General features: G+C 38.8%; 1 protein-coding gene across 1 annotated transcript in view; it reads left to right on the forward strand.

Moving 5' to 3' along the window:
* Positions 1-16,697, forward strand: part of LOC308093607 (uncharacterized protein) — a gene marked incomplete at its 3' end in the record, with an annotated part of 103,699 nt that overhangs the window by 22,575 nt on the left and 64,427 nt on the right. The window contains exon 3 of the mRNA XM_080439939.1: positions 16,248-16,414. Coding sequence (XP_080296065.1) covers positions 16,248-16,414 — 167 coding nt within the window. The remainder of the gene's footprint in view (positions 1-16,247; positions 16,415-16,697) is intronic.

Consider the following 16,697-nt stretch of genomic DNA (forward strand, 5'->3'; position numbering starts at 1 on the left):
GCAGTGGCAACGTTTTTGTGGCCAAGGACCCTCAAATTATTATGCATTATTTATGTGGCTGCGGACCCCCATCTCAAAAGGTTTTGTGCCAGCAGGGACCCCCAGAAGAGAAAAATTATGTTAAACAATCTTTCACGATTTTTTAAAAATGTTCAAACGAAGTGACGAGCTGTGAGCTTTTTTGAATAGCCGCTATAACTGGTCATTTTATAACGCTAAAATATAAAATGACCAGTGGTGGAAAAAGTACTCAAATTCTTTACTTAAGTAAAAGTATCAATACTGAAATGTAGAAATACTCCATTACAAGTAAAAGTTCAGAATTCAAAATGTAGTTGAGTAAAAGTACAAAAGTATTGGCATCAAAATGTACTTAAAGTACCAAAAGTAAAAGTACTAAAATATTTGAAAATAGCAGATCTACAAGCTCACTACGTGTAGCTTGTAGATCGGCTATTTTCAAATAGCCTGTGTATACAATAGGGCTGAAGTGGTTAATGTGTGTTTCATAATATCATAATTTATTTCTGAAAAGTAACTAGTAACTAAAGTTTTCAAATAATTGTAGTGGAGTAAAAGTACAATATTTGCCTCTGAGATGTAGTGGAGTAGAAGTAAAAGTATTGGAAATTGGAAATACTCCAGTAAAATAAAAGTACCTCAAAATTGTACTTAAGTACAGTACTTGAGTAAAAAGTAAAGTACTTTACACCACTGAAAATGACACGGATGCTTTCCCGGTTTTAATGGGTTAAGAGTATTTGAAAGTGGTCAAAACTAGCAACAGAATACATGTTCAATCTTCCAGAAAACCCCAATTGATCCCTGATATTTCAAAGCCTCAATCTGCAATTTCTTCCAAATGATTGGCTGTATACGGCTATCAAAACATCAACATCTTTACATATTGTGGTTTTTGTTTGGGGAATTTTTTTTTCAGAACCCAAGATATCATCATCTGAAGATTTGCAGCTCCATCCACTCCTTGTTTAACTTATAACTGAAAAAGGCTGTATCTCGCTTCCTAAGCACTTTTTTTTTACTTTGAAAAAATCTCTGGCACTGGGACAACATAGCCAGAAATAATTCTGGCACTCGGTGAGTTAATTGTTTATGAAACGGCGCTCATTTGGCGCCGTTTCGCAAATCTCAGATTAGGACTCAGCATGACAAAATCTTCAGTCATGACATTTTCTTTTATCTTTAATCCCTGTGTGTAAAACCCTGCAGTCTCTCGTCACAGTTTGGACGTGCGCCGTCTTGTCTGTCTGTCTGTGTACTTTTTGGGGAAGTATTTCTGTTACTTACTTCCTGTTTTTTAACCCATTCAATCCGGGAACGCATCACTTGTCATTTTTGTCATTGCTTTGGCTATTTCTTTTTAAATCGTGAAAATGTGTGCAAATATTTTGAGTGTATATATATATATTTTTCTAAAGCGAACATTTGTAACTGTCAAATGTCTTTTTCTGAAAAACTATTGTTGCTATATCAGTGGTGCTCAAAGTTTTTCTTGTCAAGGCCCCCAAATGTTTTTGGCCGCCGATCCCCATCTCAAAATATTTAGTTCCAGGGGCCCCCAGAAGCAAAGATTTGAGTTACAAATATTATTTAAAAAAAATATATATACGATTTTTTGAAAATAGCAGATCTACAAGTCAAATTCGTCACAATAATTTTAACCACTTAAACCATTATTTTATCTGTGAAAAGTTCAAATATTTTTAAGCGAACATTTTTAACTCAAATCTTTGCTTTTGAAGGTCCCCCCTGGCGCAAAACATTTTTGTGGGGGGAGGGGGGGTCCGCAGCCAAATACATATCATTTTGGGGGTCCTTGACATGAAAAAGTTCGCGAACCACTGTCCTAAAGTGTGTGTGTGTGTGTGTGTGTGTGTGTGTGCAGGGAGGGTTGTGTACTCTGATAGAGTTAGTCAATTTACAGACCTAACCCTGAATGGGAGCACTGTTGTGCCATTTAAAGGGCCATTTCACCATGCTAACACTCATAATAACATCTCAACTGACTACTTGTTCATTGATTCACACAAGACATTTTCCTAACTGTAACAGTTCATTATATACTTGTAAAGTCTCTGCTTTGATTTAAATAACTACAAATCCCAGAGTGCATCAGTTAAAAGTTAAGCATATTGTACAGAAGGGTTATTTGTTCACATGCTGACAGAACTTTTCGTTGTACAGCTTAAATTAAATGGACATTCCACCCAATTAAGGTGGTCTGAGGTAGTGGGAGGAGACGCTCTTTAAACACTTTCAAACTGGCTCTATTTTGGTCACTGGTTCATTGGTCATTATAGGCGTCCCAAAACATTTAAAATAGTGCAAAAATAGCCATTCTACGTGTTGAGAGCTTCACTATTCGTCCAATGATGACGTTTATAGGGCTTAAGTGAAGGAAGTCTAAAGGAAATACACTCTAGGAAAGGAACCCTAGTGAACAGTATCAACAACTAATCCATCTTATCTGTATTTTGTCCAAGCCTTCAGTAAACCTGTTTCTGTCTACATCCTGTAAATCATTACATAATTTGGTTGGAAACATTTTTGTATGTAACTTACTTGCCCACGTCACTGACTGTACTAACAATGTACCAACTTCAGCAACCTCTAACTAAGGAGCACTGAAGGACATTTACACAGAAAATGACAACGAAAGCGCCTGTCCTCTGAAACCTCTTATCTCCTTTAACTTTTTGTGTTTTTTTTTCATAAATTAACGCGCTACTTGATCACACTACAGCGTCACACAAAAGTAGCAGAACCACAAGCTCGAAACGCAGTGCGATGCGACATGTTTTGAGCTTGTAGATCTGCTACTTTTGCTGTTTTTGAATTTGAATCCTGAAAAAGACAGTTTTGGACATAATAAGGTTTCCCCCCCTACAGAGACGACATGCGTTTGGCCACGAACACCCATCTGAAAAGATTTTGAGCAAGAAGGGACCTAGGAGAAGATTTTTTAAATAATTTTCTAAATCATGCCATGTTTTTTTTCCAATTTTTTCAAAATGTTTTGAAAAATAGCTGATTTACAAGCTCTCAACACCTCGCGATGCCACACAATTGGGAGCTTGTACGTCTGCTATTTTCATATAGCCAAAGTATAAAATCGGTCTCTGTTGGGTGGAAAACCTGTCCAAAACTGTTACTTTATAAGATTCACATTCAAAAGCATCAAAAGTAGCAGATCTACAAGCTCAAAATGTGTCGCTTTGCGTCGGGTTTCGAGCTTGTAGATCTGCTACTTTTGATGGTTTTGTGTGACGCTGTAGTATGATAAAGTAGGACGTTAATTTACGAAAAAACACAAAGTTACAATATGGAGATTATATTTAACGATATACTTGTGGGGATATTTGGCCCTCACAAGTATAGTAACACACGCACACACACACACACACACACACACACACACACACACACACACACACACACACACACACACACACACACACACACACACACACACACACACACACACACAGACACAGAGCTCCCTTATGGCAGCAACAGTGTTACCAAAGATAAACATCTAAGTTGGGAAAGCCGTCTCTCTCTCACACACACACACACACCCACACAGTCACACAGCGTGTAATGTACTGTAACCGTATATCCCACAATTCCACAGGGTTCTTCTTTTCACTGGCCATCAATCCAGCGTTGTGTTTAAGGTCAGCGCTCACCCACAGTCTCCTGAGGACACACACACACATGAGACTAACTGCTTCCCTGGCAGTTCCTGTGTGTGTGTGTGTGTGTGTGTGTGTGTGGGTGTGTGTGTGTGTATTTGTTTGTATATGAGTGACTTGATCTGTGTGTGGTTTGTGTGTGTGTCTGTGTCTTCATAGGGGTGTAGCAAATTGACACTTTATGAACGTCAACACCTATATTAGGCCTAATAGTACTAATAATTAGGCTGTAGGTATTATATCAAAGCCACGTGTTTTACTTTTGCTAGCTCCCCGTTTGTACCCATTTCACCTTGATACAAATGATGGGTCTCGTAAATGCTGTCAAATTGCACTGAAGTCAGTGTCAGGCCACACCAAAGCACATCACATCTACACTTCACATATATGAATTGAGATTTCTGAAGGATTTGGGGAAACTTCCCAAAACATACGCTTGTGTGTGTGTGTGTGTGTGTGTGTGTGTGTGTGTGTGTGTGTGTGTGTGGAGCAGAAGCTGTGTGTGTGGTAGGTACATGTTGAGCAGAAGCTGTGTGTGTGGTAGGTACATGTTGAGCAGAAGCTGTGTGTGTGGTAGGTACATGTTGAGCAGAAGCTGTGTGTGGTACGTACAGTACATGTTGAGCAGAAGCTGTGTGTGTGGTATATACATGTTGAGCAGAAGCTGTGTGTGTGGTATATACATGTTGAGCAGAAGCTGTGTGTGTGTGGTATGTACATGTTGAGCAGAAGCTGTGTGTGTGTGGTATATACATGTTGAGCAGAAGCTGTGTGTGTGTGGTATGTACATGTTGAGCAGAAGCTGTGTGTGTGGTACGTACAGTACATGTTGAGCAGAAGCTGTGTGTGTGTGTGGTATGTACATGTTGAGCAGAAGCTGTGTGTGTCCATGGACGTACCTGTGCTATGTTGAATAAAAGTGATGTGTGTGTGTGTGTGATGTGTATTTGCATGTTCTCAGTGCTGTGTTGCAGTCTTAACTTCATGTGGAACTGCCCCAGATGAAAGAAGAGCTGCTGTGCATAGTGCTGTCCTGCAGACGTATAGCATGTGTTATGATAATAGGATCATTATAATGTGTAGGGTCATAATCCTTACACTAGATCACATGCTTTGTGGGAGTGTCCTTATATCCCAGCAGAGCTCTGTGTCACCATTTGGCTCGACGATTTAATTGTCATGCGAATAATTGGGATTAACCATTTCATTTAGTTTTTGGCATTGAACTTTATAACATACATACTATATATAAAAATGTTAAGGCTTCGTAAACAAATATTGCACAGGGCAGATATGACAAATAACTTATAAATATACAAGAAATAAATGACTGACAATGACTGGTAGGCCTACCTATAATCAACTGTATAATATACTATGGCTAAAACAGACCATATACTTAATTTTACACATCCAAAATCTTCTTAAATAGTGAAAATGGGCGTGTTGTGAGCTTGTAGATAGGCTATTTTCACCATTTTCCAACAGATTAATTTATATAGATTCATAGAAATGATTCTGACGATCATGCAAAAATATTATTATCTCAAACAATTGTGACCAGGCGATTATGTGCTAATTGCGACAGGCCCTTGAGTGTCTGTAGCCCTCTGTCTGTCTGTCTAACTCTAACCCTTGTTCCGTCAGTCTGTCGCTCTGTCTGTGTCATTTAATTTGTCTGTGGCTCTCTCTGTCCTGACCACCTGTCTGTGGCTCTCTCTGTCTTTCTGTCTGTCTCTCTGTCCTGACCACCTGTCTATGTCTCTTTCTATGTCTCTCTCCTGTCTCTCTCTTCTGTCAGTCACCCTGGCTGTCTCAACAATGTTATGTTACGATTCTACAAATGTCTTCTAAATCTCAACACTTTTCTGAAAAACGTGTGTTTCTATATCAGTGGTGCTCAAACTTTTTCATGTCAAGGACCCCCAAAATGATATGTATTTGGCCACGGACCCCCATCTCAAAACATTTTGTTCCAGGGACCCCAGAAGCAAATATTTGAGTTAAAAATGTTTGCTTTAAATATATTCAAAGATTTGCACAAATTTTCATGATTTTTCTAAAATAGCAGATATACAAGCTCGTAGCGCGGCACTCGGTGCCGCGCTATGAGCTTGTATATTTGCTATTTTTGAATAGCCAAATTATAAAATAATGCTTTTTTAGCTCAAATCAAAAAATTACACGGATGCGTTCCAGGTCTTAACTCATTCCCTGCCTAGAACGACTAAAACGACTTCTGTCCTTTAAGCCCCCTCTGCCAAGAACGACTAAAACGACTTTTAATTTTTTCAAAAAAAATAATCTTTTTTTTTTTTTTTTTTTTCTTCTTATTTATTTATTTGTTTTTTAACCCAAAGACCAAGGAGATATGATTTGTTGAAGATCTAGACTCCCATCCACTTCCTTGTTAACTTAAAACTTAAACATTTTGTATCTCGGCTCCTGAGTACTTTTTTTTTTTAATTAAAAATCTCTGGCAGTGGGCAAACGCAAAAAAAAAAAGTTCTGGCAGTGAATGAGTTAATGGGTTGAATAAGGTACAAAGTAATTTACAAACAAAACGTCATTAACCAATAATGTCCAATAACATAACATGTAATATGATAAAAATGACAGACATGAGATAAAAATGGACAGGAAAACCCAAACGGCACCTTTTCAACAGGAATGAGAACACAGGTGTTGAGCTTGGACCCTTTACCGGTCCATTTGGTTGCATTTGTTCACTCTCAGTTACCATTTTGCTGGGGACCCCCTGGAACCCCTTCAATGACCCCTGGGGGGTCCCTGGACCCCACTTTGAATACCATTGCTACAAGGAATCATGTCAGAAATCAAAGTAAAACGGTTGTGCAGTAACTGGTTTGTGTCGTTTACATATCATTTGTTTTATTTTTATTTTAAGATTAAGGCTACTTATTGGTTTCACAGGTTTTCTTTTTTCTGAATCCAAAACTATTTCTAGCGGTTATTTACTTAAAGCAGTCGTGTATATTCTCAGTTCAGAGTCCAGGGGCCATTATGTATCTAGGGTGTGTACACATAACATAAGAATGACAGTCATATTATACCAGCTTGTGCCAAGCTAAAACCTTTGAAAAGTACCGTTGTGACTCTTGCATCTTGCTAAACATTACAACAACAAAAAAAATATATAACTATATATATAAATATATATATATTCATGTAGAATTGCGACTCTTATCAACAATTCAAAATCGATTCACAATTCCCCAAAAAATATTTTTAATTATATATTCTTTTTATTTAATTTACTTTTTTTGATGGCTAAAGTTACAGGAGTTTTTACTCTATGGTGTTTGTGATATGAAATGTAAGCTTATCATGATCACAGTAAACATTATCATGTCTTCAGTCATATTCAATGGCTTTTAAAAAAAACTAACTGCAGTCACTTTCAGTTAAGCACAGCTGAGGTGTGCGTGTCACTGTCCAGCTGAAGCTCGTTGACACTCGTTAATGTTACTTGCATTGAAGCAATTATGTTGTGTTTCTGCATAAAATAGAATGACACCTAATCTAAGATTCCATCAAAGCCAAGAATTTTTACACGACCCTTTCTGGTATTATATAATTTTTGTTTGAGCTGTTGGAAATAACTAGGCTGCACTTGGTTGTTAAAGTCCAGATGAAAACAATATGACTGAAATATATATATATATTTTTTAAATTTCAAGTCATTTTTAATCTGATAAATTATTTTTTTATCGAATCGTGACCCAAAGAATCGCAATCGAATTGTTAGTTGGCAGAAGAGCCCTAATCTATATTAAAATCAAAAGATAAATTAAGGTGCCTTTCACAGCTTAAGTTGACTTAAAAGGTCCAGAGCAAGAACCAAATTGTTTCATTTTTAGATCATTGGAAACTCTGCAGCTGCAATGAGGCGCTCAGGTCATGATTATATTGGATAAGAATTATAGATTAATAAGAGTGAAATTCGCTTAAAACGGTGTTCAAAGGAGTCGAATATGTTATTTAATACTGCAGTTTTTATTAGAAGCCTGGTAGTTGTAAGTTATTTTTATTTCCGACTGAATATAAGCCAGCTTGCTCCACAAGCTCGTAAAAATGATGCCGAGCATAACTCTACACATAGAATGGTATGTATGGATGCTGCTAGCTGACTATGTGAACCAACGGGACACAGGAGAAAAAAAACACTCTATCTCTGTACATCGGTCCACTCTGGTTGCACACGTGCCCCGTGACCTCCGGAGTCACGGCGAGCCCGGAGCAGATAAGGTCATCACACTTAACTCACCACACCTTCAAAGGCCCCGTGATGTCATAGATTAAGTGGGAGCACAGCCAGTGTAGTACTAATCTGGTTTACAGTTGCAGTGTGAGTGACATTACTGCAGCGACTTAGCAGGGATAAGCACCAGATAGTTTTTATGAATCCCCCCCTCGACCTCTAATGTCAGTTCTGACTACACAGCTGAAAATACACACTCACCATAGCGGGCTACTCGATATGACTTCAAAACAATGTCACGATTATTTTAAACGTTTGCCTCCATATTATTGATGAATGATTTATTTTCTTATATAGCGAAAATGGCGGATCTACAAGCTCACAACGCATCGAGCTTGTAGACCAGCTGTTTTTGTACACCACCATTGTACAAACGAAGTATAACACAGGGTTAAGTGTTTCATCAGACTCATCGATATATTAGATTATAAAGGAATCTATTTAAATGTATCGATTCATTAATATTATAAGCAATTAACACATTGCCTGTCAAAGACGTTTTATAACGTCATATCAGCAAAGATTTGCTGCTCCATTCACTTCCTGGTTAAAGAATTTTGGAAATATTCTGTATCTCGGCTCCTGCGTTTTTCTATGTATTATTGGAGAGACATGCTATTTTCAACGGCGTATAACAAGCGAACGGGAGGTTTTTCTTTTCGCGGAAGCACAGTGAAACCCTCCGTGATTCGCAACCATCAGGGGATCGATCATACTGGAGATAAATATTCTTTGACTACTTGAAAAGGTAAGAAAATCGTTAAAAATGCTGGCAGAGGCTGCAGCCTGTTTTAGAAAACCCCTGGCAGTGAATGTGTTAGAAGAAATGTATAAAAAAAAAGAACCTGCTTCTCGATTCGTCGATGAATCCCTTAAAGTCGGACATACCAGCCCGGACGAAAGCGTTATTAGTGATTATGTATTTTAAAACAAATTAACAGACGCCAAGGGGTTAACCTACATGAGCAAGATTAAGTCTGTTATTGGCTCTAAATATTGGTTTTGATATATTTAATGTTAATTGCCCGGCCCTATGGGCTTTCTCCCAGGGGCTTGAAACGGGACACACACACCCAAATATGGCAGGCCACCAGCCTGCCATATTTTGTGATAGTTTGTGTTGTGTGTGGTTGTTAGTTTCTATCAGCGTTTCATGTGTATTTTATGTGTGTAAAACCCCTTGACCTTTTGTTAAAAGCTGCATGTCGACAGTACATACAGTATGACTTTGACTCTAGTGGGTGCTGCCAGGAGAGACGGAATAAGACTGTCTAAGTTGGTCCTGGAATGGTGTAAATGTGTGTGTGTGTGTGTGTGTGTGTGCGCATGCTTGAGTGTGTGTGTGTGTGTGTGCGTGTGTGTGTACTTGTATTACTATACTTGTGAGGGCCAAACAAGTATAGTAGAATTCGAGAAGTAGACATTGTGAGGAACACTTTCCTGGTTCTCACAAGACAAATGATTGTTTAATGGTTAAAAACATATATCTATAGGATTAGACATTTAGAGATTAGGGTTCGTGTTAGAGTTATGCCTGATTTATACCCGTGTCGAATAAAATAGCTGATCTACAGTACATGCTCACAACGCATCGCGCAGAGACGTGTTGTGAGCGTGTAGATCAGCTATTTTTCTGCTATTTTTGTCTTCAATGGCATCCTAAAAATTGTGATGTCACAAGAAGTATAGTAACGTTTAGACACGTGCGTGCGTGTGTGTGTGTGTGTGTGTGGCCTGTTTAAAGTGTCCTGGCTGGACAGTGCAGACTCAGGGAATCACCCTGGCAGCCTGCTGTGTGTGTGTATTATGAAAACATTTATTCTAATGAGGTTATTTCCAGCTCTGTCATCCAATCCCCATCCAGCAGAGTCAGCCTCTCTCTCCCTCTCCCTCCCTCCCTCTCTCTCTCTCTCTCTCTGAGCCCCTCTGCTACGCTGCACTAAATATGTACAGTAGCTTACAGTACGATTATCGTTTATCGTGGTAAAAAACACCCACAATTTCACCGTCATACACTGGGATCAATTAACTTTAGCTGAGCTGCATATCCGGTACCACTTAAACCCTCTATACTTTCATATACTATTGTATTGATATTATAAGTTGTCATAAATGATTACAAACATGCATAACCACTGTTATAATGCCTTTTAGGCACATTATAATACATGAAAACGCGCTCATAATGCATTCTAGACCAAACCTTAATATACAGTCTTACCGTAGTACAATGTCCTAAATATATATTTTATGAGTGTCAGTCCCATGTACTGTACCCACTCTATGTTCATATGTTGCTTATAATGGCCACATGTACTTCTTGACTACCGATATCATCCACAAAGGCAAATATCAGCCCGATATAGCCTATTGTCTGGCTGATATGTCTGAGGGGAGAGCTTTTTTTTCTATAGATTTTTTACAGCATTGCTGTAGGCCAAGCTGTTTAGGACAGGGTTTATGTGCGTACTGTAAATCGTCTGTCGGGTGGAAACCTCATATGTCCAAAACTGTTACTTTTCAGGAGTCAAATTCAAAAGTATCAGATCTACGAGCTCAAGACGTGTCGCTTCGCGCCGCGTTTTGAGCGTGTAGATCTGATGCTGTTGATTTTGTGTGACGCTGTAGTGTGATCAAGTAGGGCATTCATTTACCAAAAAAAAATACAAACGTTTTAGAATATGGAGATACTGTAAGAGCTTTCTGCCCGACAGCAACGATATGTTTAACTTCTCCCTTTATGTCCATGTCTCTCTGGTTTGGAGGCTTCCAAAGATAGTAAGCCAGCTACTGTATGTGTGTGTGTGTGTAAGAAAGAGAGCGAGAGAGAGAGAGAGAGAGGTTTATGTGCTGATGTGTTCACCTCATCGTAACGTTTTATGTCCAGGATCATCAGAGCCAACGTTCCTCCACTGTCACACCCTTCAGTGGATGGATGTATTATTAGCGATGGCAGTTACTGTTGTAGGAGCGGCCAACCAGTACTAGTTACTGTATCAGCAAGACTAGTAGTATTGGTATTAGTTGTTGTAGTAGTAGTGGTGGTAGTAGTTTAGTCCAGTTGTTCTCCAAGTCCACAGAGTCAGGGTACCCCCAGGGGGTCCTTTAGGGGGTTGTAGGGGGTCCCCGACAAAATTAGTTAAAATTAGGAGCATCAAACCCTATATTCATTGGATATTTGAAAATAGCAGATCTACATGCTCACAACGCGTCGCAACGCGCATGTAGATCGGCTATTTTCAAAATATCTCTCAATTTTTGTATATGTTTTATGTAGATCGGCTATTTTCAAAATATCTCTCTCAATTTTTGTATATGTTTAACGTGTTAACAATCTTGTATGGGGGGGTCCCTGGCACAGCATTTATTCAGATGGAGGTCCAAAATGCGTATTCATTTTGGGGTTCCTCAACTTCCTTGACGTGAAAGTGTGTTGAGAACCACAGTTTTAGTCCGCTAGTTGGTATACCTGCTGATATGACAGCACTACCAACAGAGTCAGTGTGATACAGTAGAAATAACAGAAATATGTGCGTCTGCTCCCTGTATCAGGTTTGTTTGAAGTACCGGTCTCGTGAAAATGTTGAATTTCATTTTTCTCTGCACACTCCTTTCATGTAGAGCAGAGAAACGGAACACCTGAAAGAACCCCAGATAATTGCACAATTTGGTTGGTCCATGGCTGACAGTCCAAGGCAGTGATTCTGAAACGCTTTTCATTTCAAGGACCCCCCAGTTTAGTATGCATTAGGCAACGGACCCCCATAACTCTTGAGAGTGTACAAATGGAACCAAATGGACCTGTGAATTGTCTTCAACGTTTTTGTGTCTTTTACATATCAATTGTTTCGTTTTTTCTTTTAAGGTTTAGGTTACTTATTTGTCTTTGAGCCATTGGTTCCTCCACTGGCCTTTTTCCCAAATCCAAAACTGTTTCTAGCGGTTGTGTATTTAAAGCAGTCATGTATATTCCCAGTCCAGAGTCCAGGGGCCATTATGTATCCAGGGTGTGTACACATAAAAATGCTGCCGGGCAAAACTCTACGCATAGAATGTTTTGTGTGAAAAGGAAACTCGACTAGGGCTGTAACCAGTGGTGTAAAGTAACTAAGTACATTTACTCAAGTACTGTACTTAAGTACATTTTTGGGGTATTTGAGAATTTCCAATTTTAAGTACTCTTACTCCACTACATGTCAGAGGTACTTTTACTCCACTACAATTATTTGAAAACTTTAGTTTCTAGTTACTTTGTAGATTTTGATTATTGTTACAAAACGTATATTAACCACTTCAGGCCTATACTGTATATATTTTGGCCATTTGAAAATAGGCGTTCTACAAGCTCGCTATGATTGTGAGCTTGTAGATCTGCTATTTAACAAATATATATATACATTTGAAAACTTGTGAAATGGGACATTCTGCATAATGGGTACTTTCTACTTTTGGTACTTGAAGTACATTTTGATACCAAAACTTTTGTACTTTTACTCAAGTAAATTTTGAATTCCGGACTTTAACAGAGTATTTCTACGTTGCAGTATTGATACTTTTACTTAAAGGTATAGTTAATTTTTTCTATCGATTAGTCACCCCATGGAGACTTGAATTCATGGATTTTTTTTTGTTTTTGTCGCATTCCTAACCCAATGATTTGATGCCCAGCGGACCGGTTGGCAGCGGTTCCGGTAGGAGACACAAAGGAGACTCTTTGTGTCTCCTACCAGAACCACTGCCGGTCATCAAACTATTGGCTTAGAAATGAGACAAAAACAAAAAAATATCCATGAATTCAAGTCTCCATGGGGTGACTAATCGATAGAAAAAAACCATTTTGGGTTGAACTATTCCTTTAAGTAAAACAATGTAGTACTTTTTCCAACACTGGCTGTAACTATAGAATTAATTTCTTAGCAATTGCTCTATCGATTACATTTTTGATTGATGGAAGAATCAAACAACAGACACACATTGAGCAGGTCTTTTTTCATGTTAAGGACCCCTAAATTAATGTAATTTATTTGGTCGCAGAGTAGACCCCCATCCGAAAAGATGTTTTGCCAAGGAGGTACCCCCATACAAGATTTGTGAGCTTGTTGATAGGGGTGTTGGAAAAAGTTTTTTTTTTTTTTTTTTATGATCTTGGATTTACCTTTGTGTGTTAACATTATTATCACTTGATAAAACCTTTACAATTATAAAAGCTACATAAATGTACTCTGTTCTCATGCCAGCAGATTGGAGTAGATCCTGAAATCCTATGTCCTGATATCCTATGTTTTGAATCTAGAATCGTTTTGAATCGGAAAAAAAATCGCTTTTGAATTGAAAAAGAAATCGCTTTTGAATCGAGAATTGTTTGTTTTGAAAAAATCCCCAAAAAATCGGAATCGTGACCCCAAGAATCGGAATTGAATCGAATCGTGAGATAGCAGAAGATTCACAGCCCTACTTGTAGATCGTATTTCTTTTTCAAATGGCTGAAATGTACTGTATATAGGGCTGAAGTGGCTAATGTATGTTTTGTAATAATAATCAAAATCTACAAAGTAACAAGTAACTAAAGTTTTCAAATAATTGTAGTGGAGTAAAAGTACAATATTTGCCTTTTGAGATGTAGTGGAGTAGAAGCAAAAGTAGTAAAGTAAAAATACCTCAAAATTGTACTTAAGTACAGTACTTGAGTAAATGTACTTAGTTACTTTACACCACTGATTTCCTGCATAGCGTAAATACACGGTGCTTCCATTGAAAAACTATTCTAAACATACCCTGTGAGCTCTGAAGAAGGGGGAAAAAAAACCTTGGCGAACACACACAGAAGTCTAAGTGCCAAGTTGTTGTATGGACCAGAATAATCATGTGACCTTGGCGCCACGCGTCTCTGTCACCCGCTAAAGCGTCTAACAGCTGTGAGTGACCTTTTACACACACACACACACACACACACACACACACACACACACACACACACACACACACACACACACACACACACACACACACACACACACACACCCACCCCCCTCATCCGGGCTGAGGCATAACTATGTATTGTTTACACTTTACCCAGGGTTATGCAATGACCAGGGTGTGTGAGAGTGTTAATTTGTGTGTGTGTGTGTGTGCGTGCATGTGTACAGTGATTCTATAGTTCAGTTTAGTTTTATGCAACACGGTTCATAACATTTGAACCGTTTTATATATGTTGTTGCGGTTCTTATTCATTCATTCTGCCGTGAATCACTTTAAGGACCACTTCACCCATTTTCAACCGATCTTCATAATTAATTATAATATGGTACCATTTACCAGTCTACTTACCGTGTCTCAGAGGAGGGCTGTGGACAGTTCAGAAACCCGCCTACCAGTGACATCATCGATAGGGAATCCAAGCTAATAGAAACTTGCAGTCTTTCCAATCCTGGAAAGTCTGCATGCTATAATGGAAGCCATTGTTCTCGCGTTCATAAATCAAATATTGAGACATACTGTATGAGGTTTCCACCCAACAGAGACATTATATTTCTTACTGACATGATGTTTGCTGAGATAATTGTATGATCACAGATCGGATATCAAAGTGGCCCCAATAGTGTTCTTTGGTTGTTAATCAGAGGGTTACCATTTGAGATGTTTTGGGTTTTCGCTGGCCCATAGCCTGGAGGGGACGATTGCTCTGCGATGATTAAATCACAAAAATGACAGTTGTCATTGACCCATTTGGAGAAAAAAAACATCGAGAATTTAGGTCCTTGGCCTGCTGTCAGTGAGTGTGCGCAAGAAATATGACTGTCTGCGGGGGGACACACACACACACACACACACAGCCAGAGCAAATGCATCTCCGGGTGGAGATAAGAATCTGAATGGTAGCTGAGCTGAGGAGTAGTGGTTATTAGAAAAAGCATGATTAAGATTTATACCTATTGCTCACCGGTGTCATGCACCTAAAATGGTAGATCTACAAGCTTCACAACGTGTCAATGCGTGACACGTTGTGAGCTTGTGGATCTGCTATTTTAGACACGTGAAACTGTCATGCGACAAAAAGTACGATGAACTATACATCGTCTGTCGGTTGTAAACCTCATATGTCCTAAACGGTAATCTTTCAGGATTTTTTTTTTATTTTTATAGCCGATCTGCAAGCTTACAACGCGTCGCATCACGACGTGTTGTGAGCTTGTATTGTCACGACACTCTTGTACAATGAAGCATGCTCAGTTTTTGATTAAAAAAAGAAACTTATCAGATTTTTAGCCAAAATCCCATTGTTCATATACATCATATATTTTAAATGGACTGCATTTAGCGCCTTTCTCCAATGCACTTTACAATGTACTTCACATTCACACACACTTTCACACACCGACGGAGGAGGAAACCATGCAAGGCACCAACCTGCTCATCGGGAGCAATTAGGGGTTCAGTGTCTTGCTCAAGGACACTTCCAACTGGGAACCTTCCGTTTTCCCTGAGCTGCTGTCGCCCCCATATATATAGTGTGGGGGCCATCCGACGCATGTGAGACTCAGAGTGAGACACAGTGTATGCCCAATAACGTGTCTGATGATACGAAATGGTGTGTTTGACTTCACCGGCATATAGTTGTGCATTTCGTGACAGGAATACACAGAAGACATAGAGTAATATTTCCCCCCCCCCCACACTATATAAATATGATGTCCTCACACCAGAACAATGGGATTCAGGTTCTAAATTGGAGAATTTTCTCTTTAACGCATTAAAACCAGGAAAGCATCCGTGTCATTTTAGATTTTAGCCACTTTAACCGTTATATTATACTTTGGCTATTCAAAGATAGCCGATATACAAGCTCATAGCTAGTGCCGCGCTATGAGCTTGTAGATCTGCTATTTTTGAAAAATCGTGAAAATGTATGCGAATCTTTGAATATATATGTTTTTTTTAAGGCAAACATTATAACTCAAATCTTTGCTTCTGGGGGTCCCTGGAACAAAATATTTGTCCGCGGCCAAATACATATCATTTTGGGGGTCCTTCACATGAAAAAGTTTGAGAAACACTGATAAAGAAACATTTTTTTCAGATTTTGAAGACATTTGTAGAATAGAATTGTAGGCCTAAGGTCTAAATGGGTTAAAGGACACGACACTATACTACAATAATATTTTGCATAAACAACCGTATATCGTCAATTTACCATTCATTGTGCATATCGTTGACTCAAAATCTTCCCTGTCTTCTCTCATTGGCCACAGATATCCAGGAATTCTACGAAGTGACCTTATTGGACAGTCATAAATGGGTGGAGTCTTCCATAAAGGGGGCGGACCCCATGCCGCCCGTCAACCTGTGGGACTTCTCCAGCCTGCAGAGCACAACGGTGACGTCCGACACGCTGCCCAGCCTTAGCACCAGCATAGAGGTAGGACTCCAATCTGATGGAATTTATAGAAATTGAGTATCACGCTAAATTTAGAATCATTGGGATGATGTCATGAAGATAGCTGTTCAAGAGTACTTAATCTGTTCTAGATACGTTTTTAAGTTGCTTGATTCAGTGTGTAGATATTTGATATACTCAATTTATCAGACACGCCCCCTTCCTTTTTAATATAAATACATTGTAACTTCAAACTCCATTTTAACCATTTTAAATTAATTGAAAACCCGTTCTTGGTTCTGGTGACTGATATTTTCCTTCTAAT

The sequence above is a fragment of the Gymnoscopelus braueri genome (assembly GCF_963280865.1).
Source record: "Gymnoscopelus braueri genome assembly, chromosome: 10".
Classification (NCBI taxonomy): domain Eukaryota; kingdom Metazoa; phylum Chordata; class Actinopteri; order Myctophiformes; family Myctophidae; genus Gymnoscopelus; species Gymnoscopelus braueri.